This window comes from Papilio machaon, chromosome 5 (assembly GCF_912999745.1).
Source record: "Papilio machaon chromosome 5, ilPapMach1.1, whole genome shotgun sequence".
NCBI lineage: Eukaryota > Metazoa > Arthropoda > Insecta > Lepidoptera > Papilionidae > Papilio > Papilio machaon.
The window spans coordinates 2,128,308-2,140,979 of NC_059990.1; the positions used below are offsets into that span (position 1 = coordinate 2,128,308).

General features: G+C 33.8%; 4 protein-coding genes across 4 annotated transcripts; 1 reads left to right on the top strand and 3 right to left on the bottom strand.

The window, feature by feature from the left end:
* Positions 1-406: 406 nt before the first annotated feature.
* Positions 407-2,273, top strand: LOC106715683 (N(4)-(Beta-N-acetylglucosaminyl)-L-asparaginase). The gene is made up of 6 exons (XM_014509019.2): positions 407-659; positions 726-879; positions 1,113-1,341; positions 1,421-1,602; positions 1,711-1,818; positions 2,034-2,273. The coding sequence occupies exons 1-6, from the start codon at positions 533-535 to the stop codon at positions 2,263-2,265; spliced, it is 1,032 nt and encodes a 343-aa protein (XP_014364505.2). The 5' UTR covers positions 407-532; the 3' UTR covers positions 2,266-2,273.
* A 154-nt stretch (positions 2,274-2,427) lies between these two features.
* Positions 2,428-3,885, bottom strand: LOC106715678 (40S ribosomal protein S2). The gene is made up of 3 exons (XM_014509009.2): positions 3,792-3,885; positions 2,967-3,486; positions 2,428-2,721 (listed from the first exon to the last, which is right to left on the bottom strand). Exons 2-3 carry the CDS (start codon positions 3,483-3,485, stop codon positions 2,455-2,457), a joined length of 786 nt encoding a protein of 261 aa, XP_014364495.1. The 5' UTR covers position 3,486; positions 3,792-3,885; the 3' UTR covers positions 2,428-2,454.
* Positions 3,886-4,814: 929 nt separating this feature from the next.
* On the bottom strand, positions 4,815-6,249 carry LOC106715690 (probable DNA-directed RNA polymerases I and III subunit RPAC2). The gene is made up of 3 exons (XM_014509025.2): positions 6,052-6,249; positions 5,594-5,694; positions 4,815-5,007 (listed from the first exon to the last, which is right to left on the bottom strand). The coding sequence occupies exons 1-3, from the start codon at positions 6,064-6,066 to the stop codon at positions 4,821-4,823; spliced, it is 303 nt and encodes a 100-aa protein (XP_014364511.2). The 5' UTR covers positions 6,067-6,249; the 3' UTR covers positions 4,815-4,820.
* Positions 6,250-8,333: 2,084 nt separating this feature from the next.
* Positions 8,334-12,164, bottom strand: LOC106715682 (trimethyllysine dioxygenase, mitochondrial). Its single transcript, XM_014509018.2, has 8 exons — positions 12,082-12,164; positions 11,883-11,979; positions 11,392-11,504; positions 11,045-11,265; positions 9,659-9,834; positions 9,264-9,488; positions 8,988-9,121; positions 8,334-8,487 (listed from the first exon to the last, which is right to left on the bottom strand). The coding sequence occupies exons 1-8, from the start codon at positions 12,086-12,088 to the stop codon at positions 8,351-8,353; spliced, it is 1,110 nt and encodes a 369-aa protein (XP_014364504.2). The 5' UTR covers positions 12,089-12,164; the 3' UTR covers positions 8,334-8,350.
* Positions 12,165-12,672: the final 508 nt, after the last annotated feature.

Sequence of the window (12,672 nt, forward strand, 5' to 3'; positions counted from 1 at the left end):
CTTGTCAAACGGTGTTGTCAACGTAGGTGATTTGTCGCCAATTAGGTTACTTGAGGGACCTTTTGGTAGTTGAACTATGCAACACTACTACCACGCAACTACGCATGCTGATCACAGTTCTATTAGAAGTCTTGCAGATGAGCATGTAAAAGAAAACGTATAGATACAAAGCTTTATAGCATTCTATTAGGTTGTTGCGTGTAGTTGACTGACGAATCATTGTCGTTTAGAAAAATTTCTGAAATGGAAAATTTTTAATTAACATCTTGCTAATATTATAAATGCGAATGTTTGTATGAAGGAATCTTCCGAACGGCTCAACGGACCCTTATGAAATTTGGCACAGATGTGGAATATAGTCTAGAACAACATATAGACTTATCACTTTTTTTAATTCCGCGCGGACAGAGTCGCGGGCAACAGCTAGTTCTTCTATATATAGGCGAAATAACTTGCCAGTTTTCATAGAATATGTTAAATTTTAACAAATGTGTTTTTAAATGTTTAAAAATTTATTTCCCTTTATATTCTAATGAAAATGTATGAGATAAATCGAAAACTTTTACTTTCGTTAATATTTTTAACTTTTATCACAAACTGCACTCCAAGTAAACCTATAATTATAACAACTTGGTCTTTCGTCAATGCTACAGTTGCTGGTAATTTTTTTTATTTAAATAATTTGAAGAAGATTTAAGGATATTTTATTTTTCTTTCTTATTCAGCTTGGGAAGTATTAAAGGATGGTGGTATTGCTCTTGATGCCATACAAAAAGGTGCTTCAGTTTGTGAGGAACAACAATGCGATGGTACTGTGGGCTATGGGGGAAGTCCAGATGAAGATGGTGAGACTACTTTGGATGCCCTTTTAATGGATGGGTATTTTAACTTTATTTAATTATTGCCTTAAATAAATACTGACAATTTTAAAATAAAAGCTTATATAATAGCTAAGTACTAAGTTTTTGATCTATTTTACGAATTTACTTTTCACCGTTTCTACAAAACATATTTTCAAATGGTAAAACCTGCACAAACTGGCTGGTTATAATTAATGTTCATTAAAATTATATGGAAGCATAATTAATCACACATAGACTTTCACATTACAGGAGGACAATGAATGTGGGTGCTGTAGGTGCATTGCGCAGGATAAAGAATGCATCTGGTGTTGCTCGACATGTTTTGGAAAATACAAAACATTCAATATTGGTTGGAAGTCTAGCTACACAGTTTGCTGTGCAAATGGGTTTCCATGAGGAATCATTAACTACTCCTGAATCAAAAAAACTTTGGTCTACATGGGCTAATGAAAATAACTGCCAACCAAACTTTTGGATGGTAATTGATTTGGGTTGATACTTCAATAATTATTGTTAATAACATTTTAAAACTCTTCAATAATTTTATCTAATTATAGAATGTAAAACCAAATCCTAACATGTACTGTGGCCCATATCATAATCACATGTCTAAAGAAAGAATACGGCTTATGGAAGTGGATAGGTATAATCATGACACAATTGGCATGGTGGCAATAGATAAGAATGGAGATATAGCTGCTGGAACATCAACAAATGGAGCTAAATTCAAAATACCTGGGTATTTAACAAACTAGATTAAATATCTTTTTTAAACTTTTGTAAGACATTTTCTTTCAAGTATCTTTGTTTCCAATATTAATATTATGAGTTTAAAATGTTTCCACAGGAGAGTTGGTGATTCACCCATACCAGGATCTGGTGCTTATGCCGATAATGAAGTAGGTGCTGCTACAGCTACAGGAGATGGGGACATTATGTTAAGATTTTTACCCAGGTAGTTATAATATTGAATTTAATTAGTTGATGAATATTGCAGCCTTTTCTCACTGGACATGGATGGATAATAAGACATGCAGAGTCCACAATGGAATAAATAAAAACCTATTGTTTTAAAAAGCTCCTGCTGTTTAGTAGAGAATCCGTATTTACTTAATGGAGTACTTACTCCATGAAGTAAACATAACTTAATGTTTCCAATTTATTTTATAGTTTTCTAGCTGTGGAAGAAATGCGTCGTGGATCATCACCAACAGATGCCGCACAGACTGCAATAAAGAGGATTGAAAAACATTATCCTCAATTTATGGGAGCTGTAATTGCTTTGAATAAAGATGGGGAATATGGGGCAGCATGTCATGGTCTGCAAGGTTCACCATTTCCTTTTGTTGTATATGATAATTCCCATGACAAGTATAAAATTCATACTGTGAACTGTGTTTAAATATATTATTCCAATAAATGTATGTTTCATTCTCATAAGTGTTTAAGATGCTAAATTTACATGCTAATATCCTTTTGAAATGCTCAGTCTCACATTTGAAGTTTGATAGAGAAACAAATACTGAGTTGATATAAAAAAGGATTTAAATAAAAGATAAAACTGAGTTTTCAAACTTTTATTTTTGTTAGTTTAAACTTTTAATTCCGAATATGGTGACTTGGTCAGTGGGATATCACGCCACAAGTCAGGTGTCAAGTAAGCATAGGTCTTTGCGATAGCCGCATAAGTGGCTTTAGCAAAGTTACCCAGCGTACCAGTAGAACCACGAGCTGATGTATAGCAGTCTTGTACACCAGCCATCTGAAGCAGCTTCTTAGGAACTGGAGCAGACACAATACCAGTACCACGGGGAGCAGGGATCAGCCTTACAGTGACAGATCCACACTTTCCAGTGACCTGAAATTAATGAAAAGGAATTAGTATTTCCTATACTTTACATTTACTTTAAATATAACAGTCTCAATCAGACGCATATAAAGCTTCATTGGAAAAACCTCAAGAGGATACCACGAATGAAATGATTTTGGTTCTCATCATATAGTTAGATTAAATATTTTCATTCATAATCTTAGAACATAAACAGTTTAATTGTCATGATAAATTGAAAATATTTTACATAAATAAAGACTTTGTTTATTTACCTTGCAAGGTACGGTGTGCGGTTTTCCAATCTTGTTACCCCAGTAACCTCTGCGGACTGGGAGTACAGACAACTTGGCGAGGATGATTGCACCTCGGATAGCTGTTGCCACTTCCTTGCTGCATTTGACACCGAGACCAATGTGGCCGTTGTTGTCACCAATGGCAACGAACGCCTTAAAACGGGTGCGCTGACCGGCACGAGTTTGTTTCTGTACTGGCATGATCTTGAGTACCTCATCATTCAAAGAAGCACCGAGGAAGAAATCGATGATCTCGAATTCCTTGATAGGCAAAGAGAATAGGTAGATGCTCTCGAGCTTGTCAATTTTTCCTTCGCGTACTAAGCGTCCAAGTTTGGTGACAGGCACCCATTCCTTTTGGTCTTCCTTTCCACGACCGCGGCCGCGTCCACGACCACGTCCCCGGCCTCGTGGACCGCCGCGACCTCTGTCACCACCACGAGAACCAAAGCCACCGCGGAAACCGCCACGTCCACCGGCTGGAGCTGCGTCCGCCATTCTGATGAGAAATTGTAGATTTAGTAGATTGTTCTATTTTGATTAAAAGACATTTAGTTAATTTGATGAATCAGACGCGTTAAAGGCTATCACAGTGTTAAAACACTATAGTAGATACCACGAATGAATTAAGTTAGCGTTTCATCATGAAATCGACCACGTGTTAAGAGGTTAGTTTATAACAAATTATTTTGTATTACGATAGAAACTCCAAGTCAAATATGTGTAAGCACTATATATATCATAAAATAATTTAAGATTAAATAACTTAATAAAATAGAAAAATTAAGTAACTTATTCACTTACGTAGAACTGTGTAGACAGTAGGACGGTCAATTACAAAATGGCCGAAATTTCGTCATCGTCAGTTGAGAAATTGTTGAGCGTCGGTTTTGAGTCGAATCGTTTATCGATTTCAACAATATCGATTTTATATCTCACGATAAAGAAAACTTTGTAAACGCTTGAAATATTTTTAGTTCGGTTATATTGTTTTTATTAATAAATATTATTAATGATATAACTAAAAATTCGATGAATTAAAATATTTTTGGACTTCAGTGTCGTGATAAAAACAATAACTCTAGCTCAGGCTAGGCAGACTACGAAACTTCTCTCTAAATTCGAAAAACCGATGGTTATGTATATTTTCAGTGATACAGTGCCTCACTTTGCTAAATCGACTAAAATAGCAATAATTATTTTAGACACGTATACTAACGGTTTCTGTGTTCTCTTGATTCCATGAATAGGGGAAATAGGAGAAAAACTGTCCTTATCTTACTCTAGATGTCAGCATGATCAAGCTTAACTTGGCTGTAGCACAACATATTATTATATACAAAACTTAACTGTGTATACTTTTTTAAAGATAGTTCATAAATTATTTACAATCAAAACTGGATTTTTTCCCAGCTGTGGATGCATTCCAGCTTCGGACCCCTTTTTGATTTAATTTTGCACAGTCAATAAGGAATTCATTGTAAATTTTAATTAAGAAATCGTCAGAATTAGGTATAAAATTTTTTACAGGTGACTCGGCATCACGCTACTTGGCACTGGTGACCTAAACATATTTACAGATTTTAGTTTTTCTCCCCATTGAGTTAGCAGTGTTAAAACTTGATCGGTTTCGTCAATTTTTTTTAATAACTTTCAGCCTTTATTTGAAATGTCAATATAATCTTATCATTAAGCCTTGCACTACAACAGTAACTGCTAACTGCCTTAGTCAAGATTAATGAGAATTACTATTGGCCTGTGTATTTTTCTAAAAGTTTTTGGGTAATACTTTATGACAGATTTGAATAAATAACAAAAACTGCAAGAAAATTGCTAAGTTTTATTAAATTCTTTTACTTCTTTGTCAAAAAGATCTATTGTGTGATCACAAACTTTTTGCAAATCTTTGAGACCTCTTTTTAACACTTCGAGGGCTGGTGTTTCTTTAGTCTGTATTCTGAAGTGCATTTTAGATTCTGCTGGATGTGGTACTGTGTATCCACAGAAGTCAACATCCTCACTGAAAAATATAAAATTAAAACATCAAATAAACTACTATTACATAAAGTATATTTTAGCTGTCGCCCGCAATTCCGTCCGCGCTCAATTAAAAAAAACGTAATAAGTTGCCTATGTGTTCTTTCAGACTATGTTCTACATCTGTGCCAAATTTCATCAAGATTCGTTGAGCCGTTCTGGAGATACCTTCGAACAAACATCAATCTAAACATTCACATCTATCTATATAAAAGAAAGTCGTGTTAGTTACACTATTTATAACTCAAGAACGGCTGAATCGATTTGACTGAAAATTGGTGGGCAGGTAGCTTAGAACTAGGAAACGGACATAGGATAATTTTTACCCCGTTTTCTATTTTTATTCCGCGCGGACGGAGTCGCGGGTAAAAGCTAGTTTATAATATTAGTAAGATGTGTAAGTTAAGATAGATGGATGGATAGAACAATGTTTGGTATTATGTATCTCCAGGACAGCTTAAATGTACTCACAGAAATTCTGGAGGAACATGTAGGCTACTAATTAAGTTTTTTTTTTTATTTCCTGTAGATGGTTACAGTTTGTTAATGCAATAAAATATAATACTTACTATCTATTGATTATACATTTTAATGCATTGCCTAATGTGTGACTTTCATCCTGGAATACATATGTGCGGCATGTCAACCCCGACTCCTCATCACCTGGAAGCTGTATTGTTTTATAAAAAAATCAATTCAGTGTAATTTAACTTAAAAATAAGTGCAATAAATATATCTCAGAGCATCGGTGGTTCAGGGATTAAGCATTTGACTTGTAATCAGCAGGTTCTGGGTTGGAATCCTGCCATGTGACAATGTGTATTGAAAATTTAGGTTTACATATGTAGATTTATCTGACGTTCTTACGGTGAATGAAAACATTGTGATGCATCTTGCACATATCTGGGCAGATATTCAAAAGATTTGTATGAAGTCAACCAACCCGCAGTGGGCCAGTCACCCCTCACTTAGGGTAGGCTCCGAGGCCCTCAGTGGGGACATAAAGTGAGCTGATGATGAAACATACCTCAGAAATTTTCATTTCGTTATCGAAGATCTTAAGATACTAGAATTTACTCCTTAGAACAATATATTACAATTCTGCGATTTAACTTATTTCAAGACTTTTTTTTACTCCGTTACAACGATATTGTCTAATTATTATCTTCAGGCTGAACTTGTATCGTTTAATTAGTTAAAATTTTATATTAATGTTATTTTAGATGGGTAAAATGTGGCTCGTGTTGTGATATTGAGTGTTGACAGTTGATTGACAATAAAACTTGACACTTGCTTCATGTCATGTCAAATATTTTTAGAAAATTTTATAGCCTGGTAACGAGACCTTTAAGCCTAGTCTTTTATTCAGGCAATAATAAAAAATATATATTTTACTTATTTCAGGTCATGTTTCCATTTTTAAGGTGGTAAACGAGCAAGAGCCACCTGAATTCGCCGAAACAACGAAGCGACCGAAGCCTACCATAGGCCACGCACCACTCGATTGAAGGTAGGCACCTTCAATCGACTGGTGGAGGGTACGCGCAGAAAGAGGATATTTATCCTTCCTATGCGTCCCCTCCTCTTCCAAATCAAATTCCCCTTCCCATCCTATCTTTATAAAAAGGGTGGGAAGGAAGTGCAAGTTGTTGTTGCTGGCGTCTACCACCATGTAATTATTGAGTGATTGCCAAGGCAAAATCAGAACACACACGGCATTGGTCAATTTATGTTAAGGGGAATCATTTTTCTTTGTTGGATCAACTTATACCTCGATGATCTGGTGGCTATAATATAAGCTTAGAGAATTGTAGTTGTTTAAACCATTGCGTATTCCTAAACAATTTGTAAATTTTGAGGATATAATCCAGATGATACAATGATGCAATATGAATATGCCATTTTTTATGGAAATTAAACCTTTTCCTCTATTATAAACAATTTTCCAACAAAGCGAAATTGTGATTATCCAGTACTTATTTATGTAGTTTACATATTTTTAATTTTGTACTATTAACGAAAACGAGAAGTCAATTCAATAGGTACGTAAAATTAATGTTTTTTTTTACCTTTTTTGATTAATTTTTATGCTATATTTATTAAAATGAATTTAAGGCACGAGTTTTTGTGTGTTTATTTTAGTTTTTTTTCTTCCAACTACTATTAATGGGAAACCAAAGAAATGGATAATAACGATGCTTGGATTAAATTGAATAACTTATTGTAAAATTTTTAATTTTTAAATTCTGTATTATTAATATTTATTACCTATCAATAAGTTAATAAATATGTTTTAATAACTTCAAACTTCCGTGGTTTTTACTAATATACTGTTATGTCTGTTAATATAATATATGTAATCGTGGTAAGAATCCCGTTTCTTACGAACAGTACATGTGTTGATAAATTAATATTCCATTCTTTTAATTTTAAATGTTAAGAAATATCAATAAATTATGTGATTACTGAAATTATATCAGTTATATAATTATAAAACAACGCACAACTATCAGATGTGTTACTTTTTTGTATGAAGGAAAGGCAAATTTGAGAAAAGCAGTGAATGTGTACAGTAAATAGGTTAGGTATTATTCGAATTTTCCTATATTAACTCACAGATGCACTTTCTAGTAACGCCGAAGCTTACATCTTGCAATTCGTTTTTTTTATAAGGAGCAAACTAGCGGTAAACCAGAAAAACTACAAATGCGTTACCGGCCTTTAAGGAGATGGTACGCTAGCTTCTTGAAGGACCCCACGTTGTATTGGTTTTAAAATACCGCCGAGGATAGACCATTCCACAACGCAGCTGTGCGTGGCAGAAAGTTACGGGAAAACTTCACTGTTGTGGAATGTCAGCCATTCAGGTGGTGTGGATGGTTTTCGGCGGAAGAAATCGTTCCAAAAAATTCCATGGAAAAAAATGCACAGGGACTGACATCCCTCAGCAAGGCCATGCGAGTCGCTCACCATCGCAGTGAGCCGTAGCTGCCAATTTAATTTATGAGCTGCATCTTAATGGTTCAAGCCTATGTAAGGTGAACTTATGAGCCGGTTAGAGATTTTATGATTACACACGTTTTGTAGCATTTTTTTAGAAGATTTTATGGCCTGACAACGAGACCTTTTTTCGAACATTATTTTTTTTTGTAAAAAGATTTTTTTATGGCTCGATGTCATGCCATGTTTCTAAAAAAGTCTCCTGTATTTATTCCAAGGTTTCCAATTTACTATATAGGATACTTAATATACTTATCCCAATTGAAATGTTTACCAAAAAGGAGAGGAACAAAAAAAAATGTGTCATATTTTAAAATTTAATTAAATTACTCGATAAGGTGTAATGTGCGCGCCTTGTCTAACCAATCTGATCTCGCTACGTAACTACCACAAAGCACTCTGTTGCCAGTAAAGCTGGTTCTACCATGTAGTACTCGAAAGTTGTCAATTGCTATCACAACACCTGTGGGATTTAAAAATATTTTAGCGCAAACTAATGTCATGAGAAGTTATAACATGCTTAATAAAATGTGATTATTGTAGTCAAACAAGGATATTTGAGCTAGTGAGAGAGGCGCAACAGTCGCGGTTAGTTCTGTCAGACATCATATAGTATTGTACTATCTGTGATTTGACTTATATCGGGTCAGATATCCATGTCGGTCTATAAGTTTAGATAGAAATGCGGATTATGAGTATCTACTCTGATAAGTGATTATTTTATGGTTCTTGGCTCTTTGTTTCTTTTCGCACGGTTGTACTCGTATACATATATACATCTTATATATATATATATATATATATATATATATATATATATATATAAGATGTATATATGTTATATATGGTATATGATATACATAGATACATATATATATATATATATATATGTATCTATGTATATCATATACATAGATACATATATATATATATATATATATATGTATCTATGTATATCTTTACCTGGAGTTAGTTTTATCTTCCATTGATTCGAGGGATTTTCGTAATATTTGGACAATTGTTTGAGCGCTCGGTAATAAGCTCTACATTCCTCACGGCTAGAGAAAGCCATTGGAGTACGGTCGTAAACATTAAACCTAAAAATATGGAAAACATATTTTTATTACTAATTATTTTAAATCAGATCAACAATTATTAAAACTTTTATGAGACATAGTTAACTACATAATCAATTCAAACCTGATAAACCCATTATGGGTTTTATAATATGTTAGGTACCTTATTTGTTTAACATCTTTGTTTTCGTCAAGGATAATAACTGGTGCAGAATATCTGTGGTGATGGCCGTCCTCTAAATACTCAGCGTCTACTTCAAATGTCGTAAGAAATTCATAATACTCAGGATATTCTTCTTTCAAACGTTGAGCACCGTAAAAACCATCAACCAATATCGTTTCACCGCCGCTGCCATTAGTATGCTCTAGTCCTTGAAAAATCTGTAGCCTGGTAATAAAATGGTTATTTAAATATAACATGCGTCATTATCATTTAGTTTGTTCTCACGATGTCCGCTGTAATACCTTACTCACACTTTAGTCTTACTAATCTTCGATCGACTTCTTATATTAATATTTTGTCCTCACTTATCATAATATATTATAATGCATTCTTACCCGGCTGGTTCAGTGAAATAAGTATTATCAGTATGAGCCGCTAGTGGTATGTTAGTATAGGCGGTGTCAGCGTGTTCAAATTTAGTGTGTACAAGCCACATGCCCCCGAACATCGTGTGTTGTACCCCTCCTAATGCTTTGCATATATCTTCAGTGGCCTCCATTGTTGCTTTAACCTGAGGAATTAATAATAAAGTATTTTTTTTATCGCAGAAGTAAAACCAATGTTGTCATACTTCTTAATATATTCGATATAAGCTGAGATTTTTTTTATATCAAAAAATGGCAAACGAGCAAAATAGCGAGAAATAACGGGCGAACGTTGCCCACAGACATTCGAAAATGCAGATGCGTTGCCTACCTTTAATCAACGTAGAAGGGGACTCACATAAAGAAGATATTTCTCCTTTATATGCGTCCCACCTTCCGCCAAATCCACTTCTCCTTCCCATCCTTTCCTACTAAGAAAAGGGTGGGAAGGGAAAGAGGACCAAAATTAGGTCTCCGGCACCACACTCATCAGACGAAACGCGGAATTTCTTCTACTTGACAACTGTCTTCTGTGTGGTCGTGGTATTTCACCAGAGTATAAAAAGATTTCATTTATGTTGCGGCAAACGGATACAAGTTTAATTAAAAACTTATAGTACGTTGCGGCTTATCGATATCGACAGGATCACTGTAATTGCAAATGAAGTTTTTCTTTGGCTTTGGTTCGAGAAAGTATACGTTTTAGATTAATGTTGTTATTTTTTCCATTTAATATGCAAGCTTTTTGCATACACTATAATCTACAACTAATACAGATCTTTTATCTATTTTCTTCTGTTTCGCTGTTATATATAAATACTTCATTAGATAATCTATGGTATAATCTATGGCTAGCAAGTTTAAAATTATTCTGACGGGACAGTGTATGAAAAATAACCGATCCAAATAAAATTTTAAGCGAATTCCCGAGTTTTTGTTATTCAATTTTACCGATAATTGAGGCCTGCCGACCGCAATTACGTACGTTATAATTATTTCACTCCGATCTGTTCTATCAGAAATAAATTAGTATTTATTTGTTGTATATTTTGGAAATTTTGGAAACTTTTGGTCGCAATGTGGTTATTTCAATTTGTAGTTTAATTTTAATTCAATTTCAGGCAACATTTTATTTCGAATTCGTCGTAGAGTGCTTGTAGAAGTGGAAGGGTAAGGGTATACAGTTTACATATTTTCAACTAGGTTTTGCCCGAGACTTTGTCTGCGTGGAATAAAAAAAACATACATTAATTTCGTAAAAATAATTAAGATATTATGAAAATTTTAAATTTTTATACATATTCGCAGGTGTGCAAATGTAATGTTTTTTTAGAAATAACAAACCAAAAAACTCACATTTTCTATTAAGGCAACTCCATGATCCAATATAGATTTAAATACTGCACTAGCGCCATCTTTAGTATTTAGGAAATCATTGCACGAAACTCTTGCTACGTGCTCGGAAACTTTTTTTCCATGCCATAATACGGGCTTACGTCTGAGTTTGTTTTTCCATGTTTTGTAATGAAATTGTATTAAGAAATCAGATTTATAAATAGATTTATGATCGTCATCCCCTGTAAATTATAAAAATTAATTTAAACATTTACTGCTATATTTTGAGTTTAAGTTATTTATTATACAGAATTATAACAGAAGTTTTAATTTTAAATGTCATGCATAATTAAATAAAAATAACCAACAAGTGACATAAATGTGATCCTTATCAAAAGATAGCCCAGCAACGTTTGAGTCTGGTATTTCCAATATATGCCACACTCTTTGGAATGTATCCGAGCGATAACATTTTGAACACCTGGAAAATACAAAATAGTTACACTTCCTATCCGCTTTTCAAGAATGTTGAGTACTAAGAGCGATCAGGGCCTATCGCATTTAAAACTTTGAGGTTTTGAGTTTTGAGTTCAAGCATTTATATTTATATAATGCAGCACTCATGAACACACAACTACCACCAATTACAATTAAACACAGTTCATAAATTTTATTGATTAATAAAAAAAATCTTGTGCAATGTCAAGACATAACTTTTAATAGTCAGGAAGAAACTAGGTATGGGTTCGATACTGTGAATTCGGAACAACTCAATACCAAGGTTGGTGACGGGTGACGGGGAATTGAGTAGATTGGAATTTTCTAATAAATAATTATATATAAAAATATTACAATTTACCTGCAATGATCTCTCAGCCAAATACTTTCGAATTCAATTGACTGACCACCAAAATGTACGCTTACCGTGCCATCAGCATGGGTTACGTTTTTAATTTCTATAAGTAATAAAGTCTTATGTTAACTGGTCATCAATTAAAATGTAGTATATAAAACCAATTAGCCCCAATGACGTATAGTACGGTGAAGAATTTTCTTACCTTCCATATTTGTTCAATAGAAAACGTATTCACAATAGTACAGTTTATGAAATACTGAGTTGCAATTACATTTTGTATAAAACAAGTCCCAAATTCTAATGTATACGAAGTTAGTCCATAAATGATATGACGGAAACGGGAGTTATTTCTCTGTTGTGCTTACAGTATTTGTGTATGCGTTTGTCTCGCTCACTTCGGATACTATGTGCAGAGTATTTAGGCAGCTAACTTCACATTAAAAAGATTGTAACAATGATTATTTGTAAAGTTATTCTTATCAATGTCAACTAAGGGTCAAAGTATAATTCTCAAGTGTTATGCATATCTTGTCTTGATATTTAACTTCTGACACTTCATAAGAGGTAGATTGAGCAAAATATTGTTGTAATTTTTTTTTTTAAATTAACGTTCACATAAATATAAAATAATTTCCCTCGGGTTGCCAGCATCAAAATTTGTTTTCGTGAAGAAGCCGCACCTAAAATGACCTCAGATTAAAGGTACGAGTATTTTGATGTCAGAGTTATTTACTGCTGACGGGCAACTCTATAGAGACTTTGTGAAACATATTCGGTAAATAAAAGAGGGTTC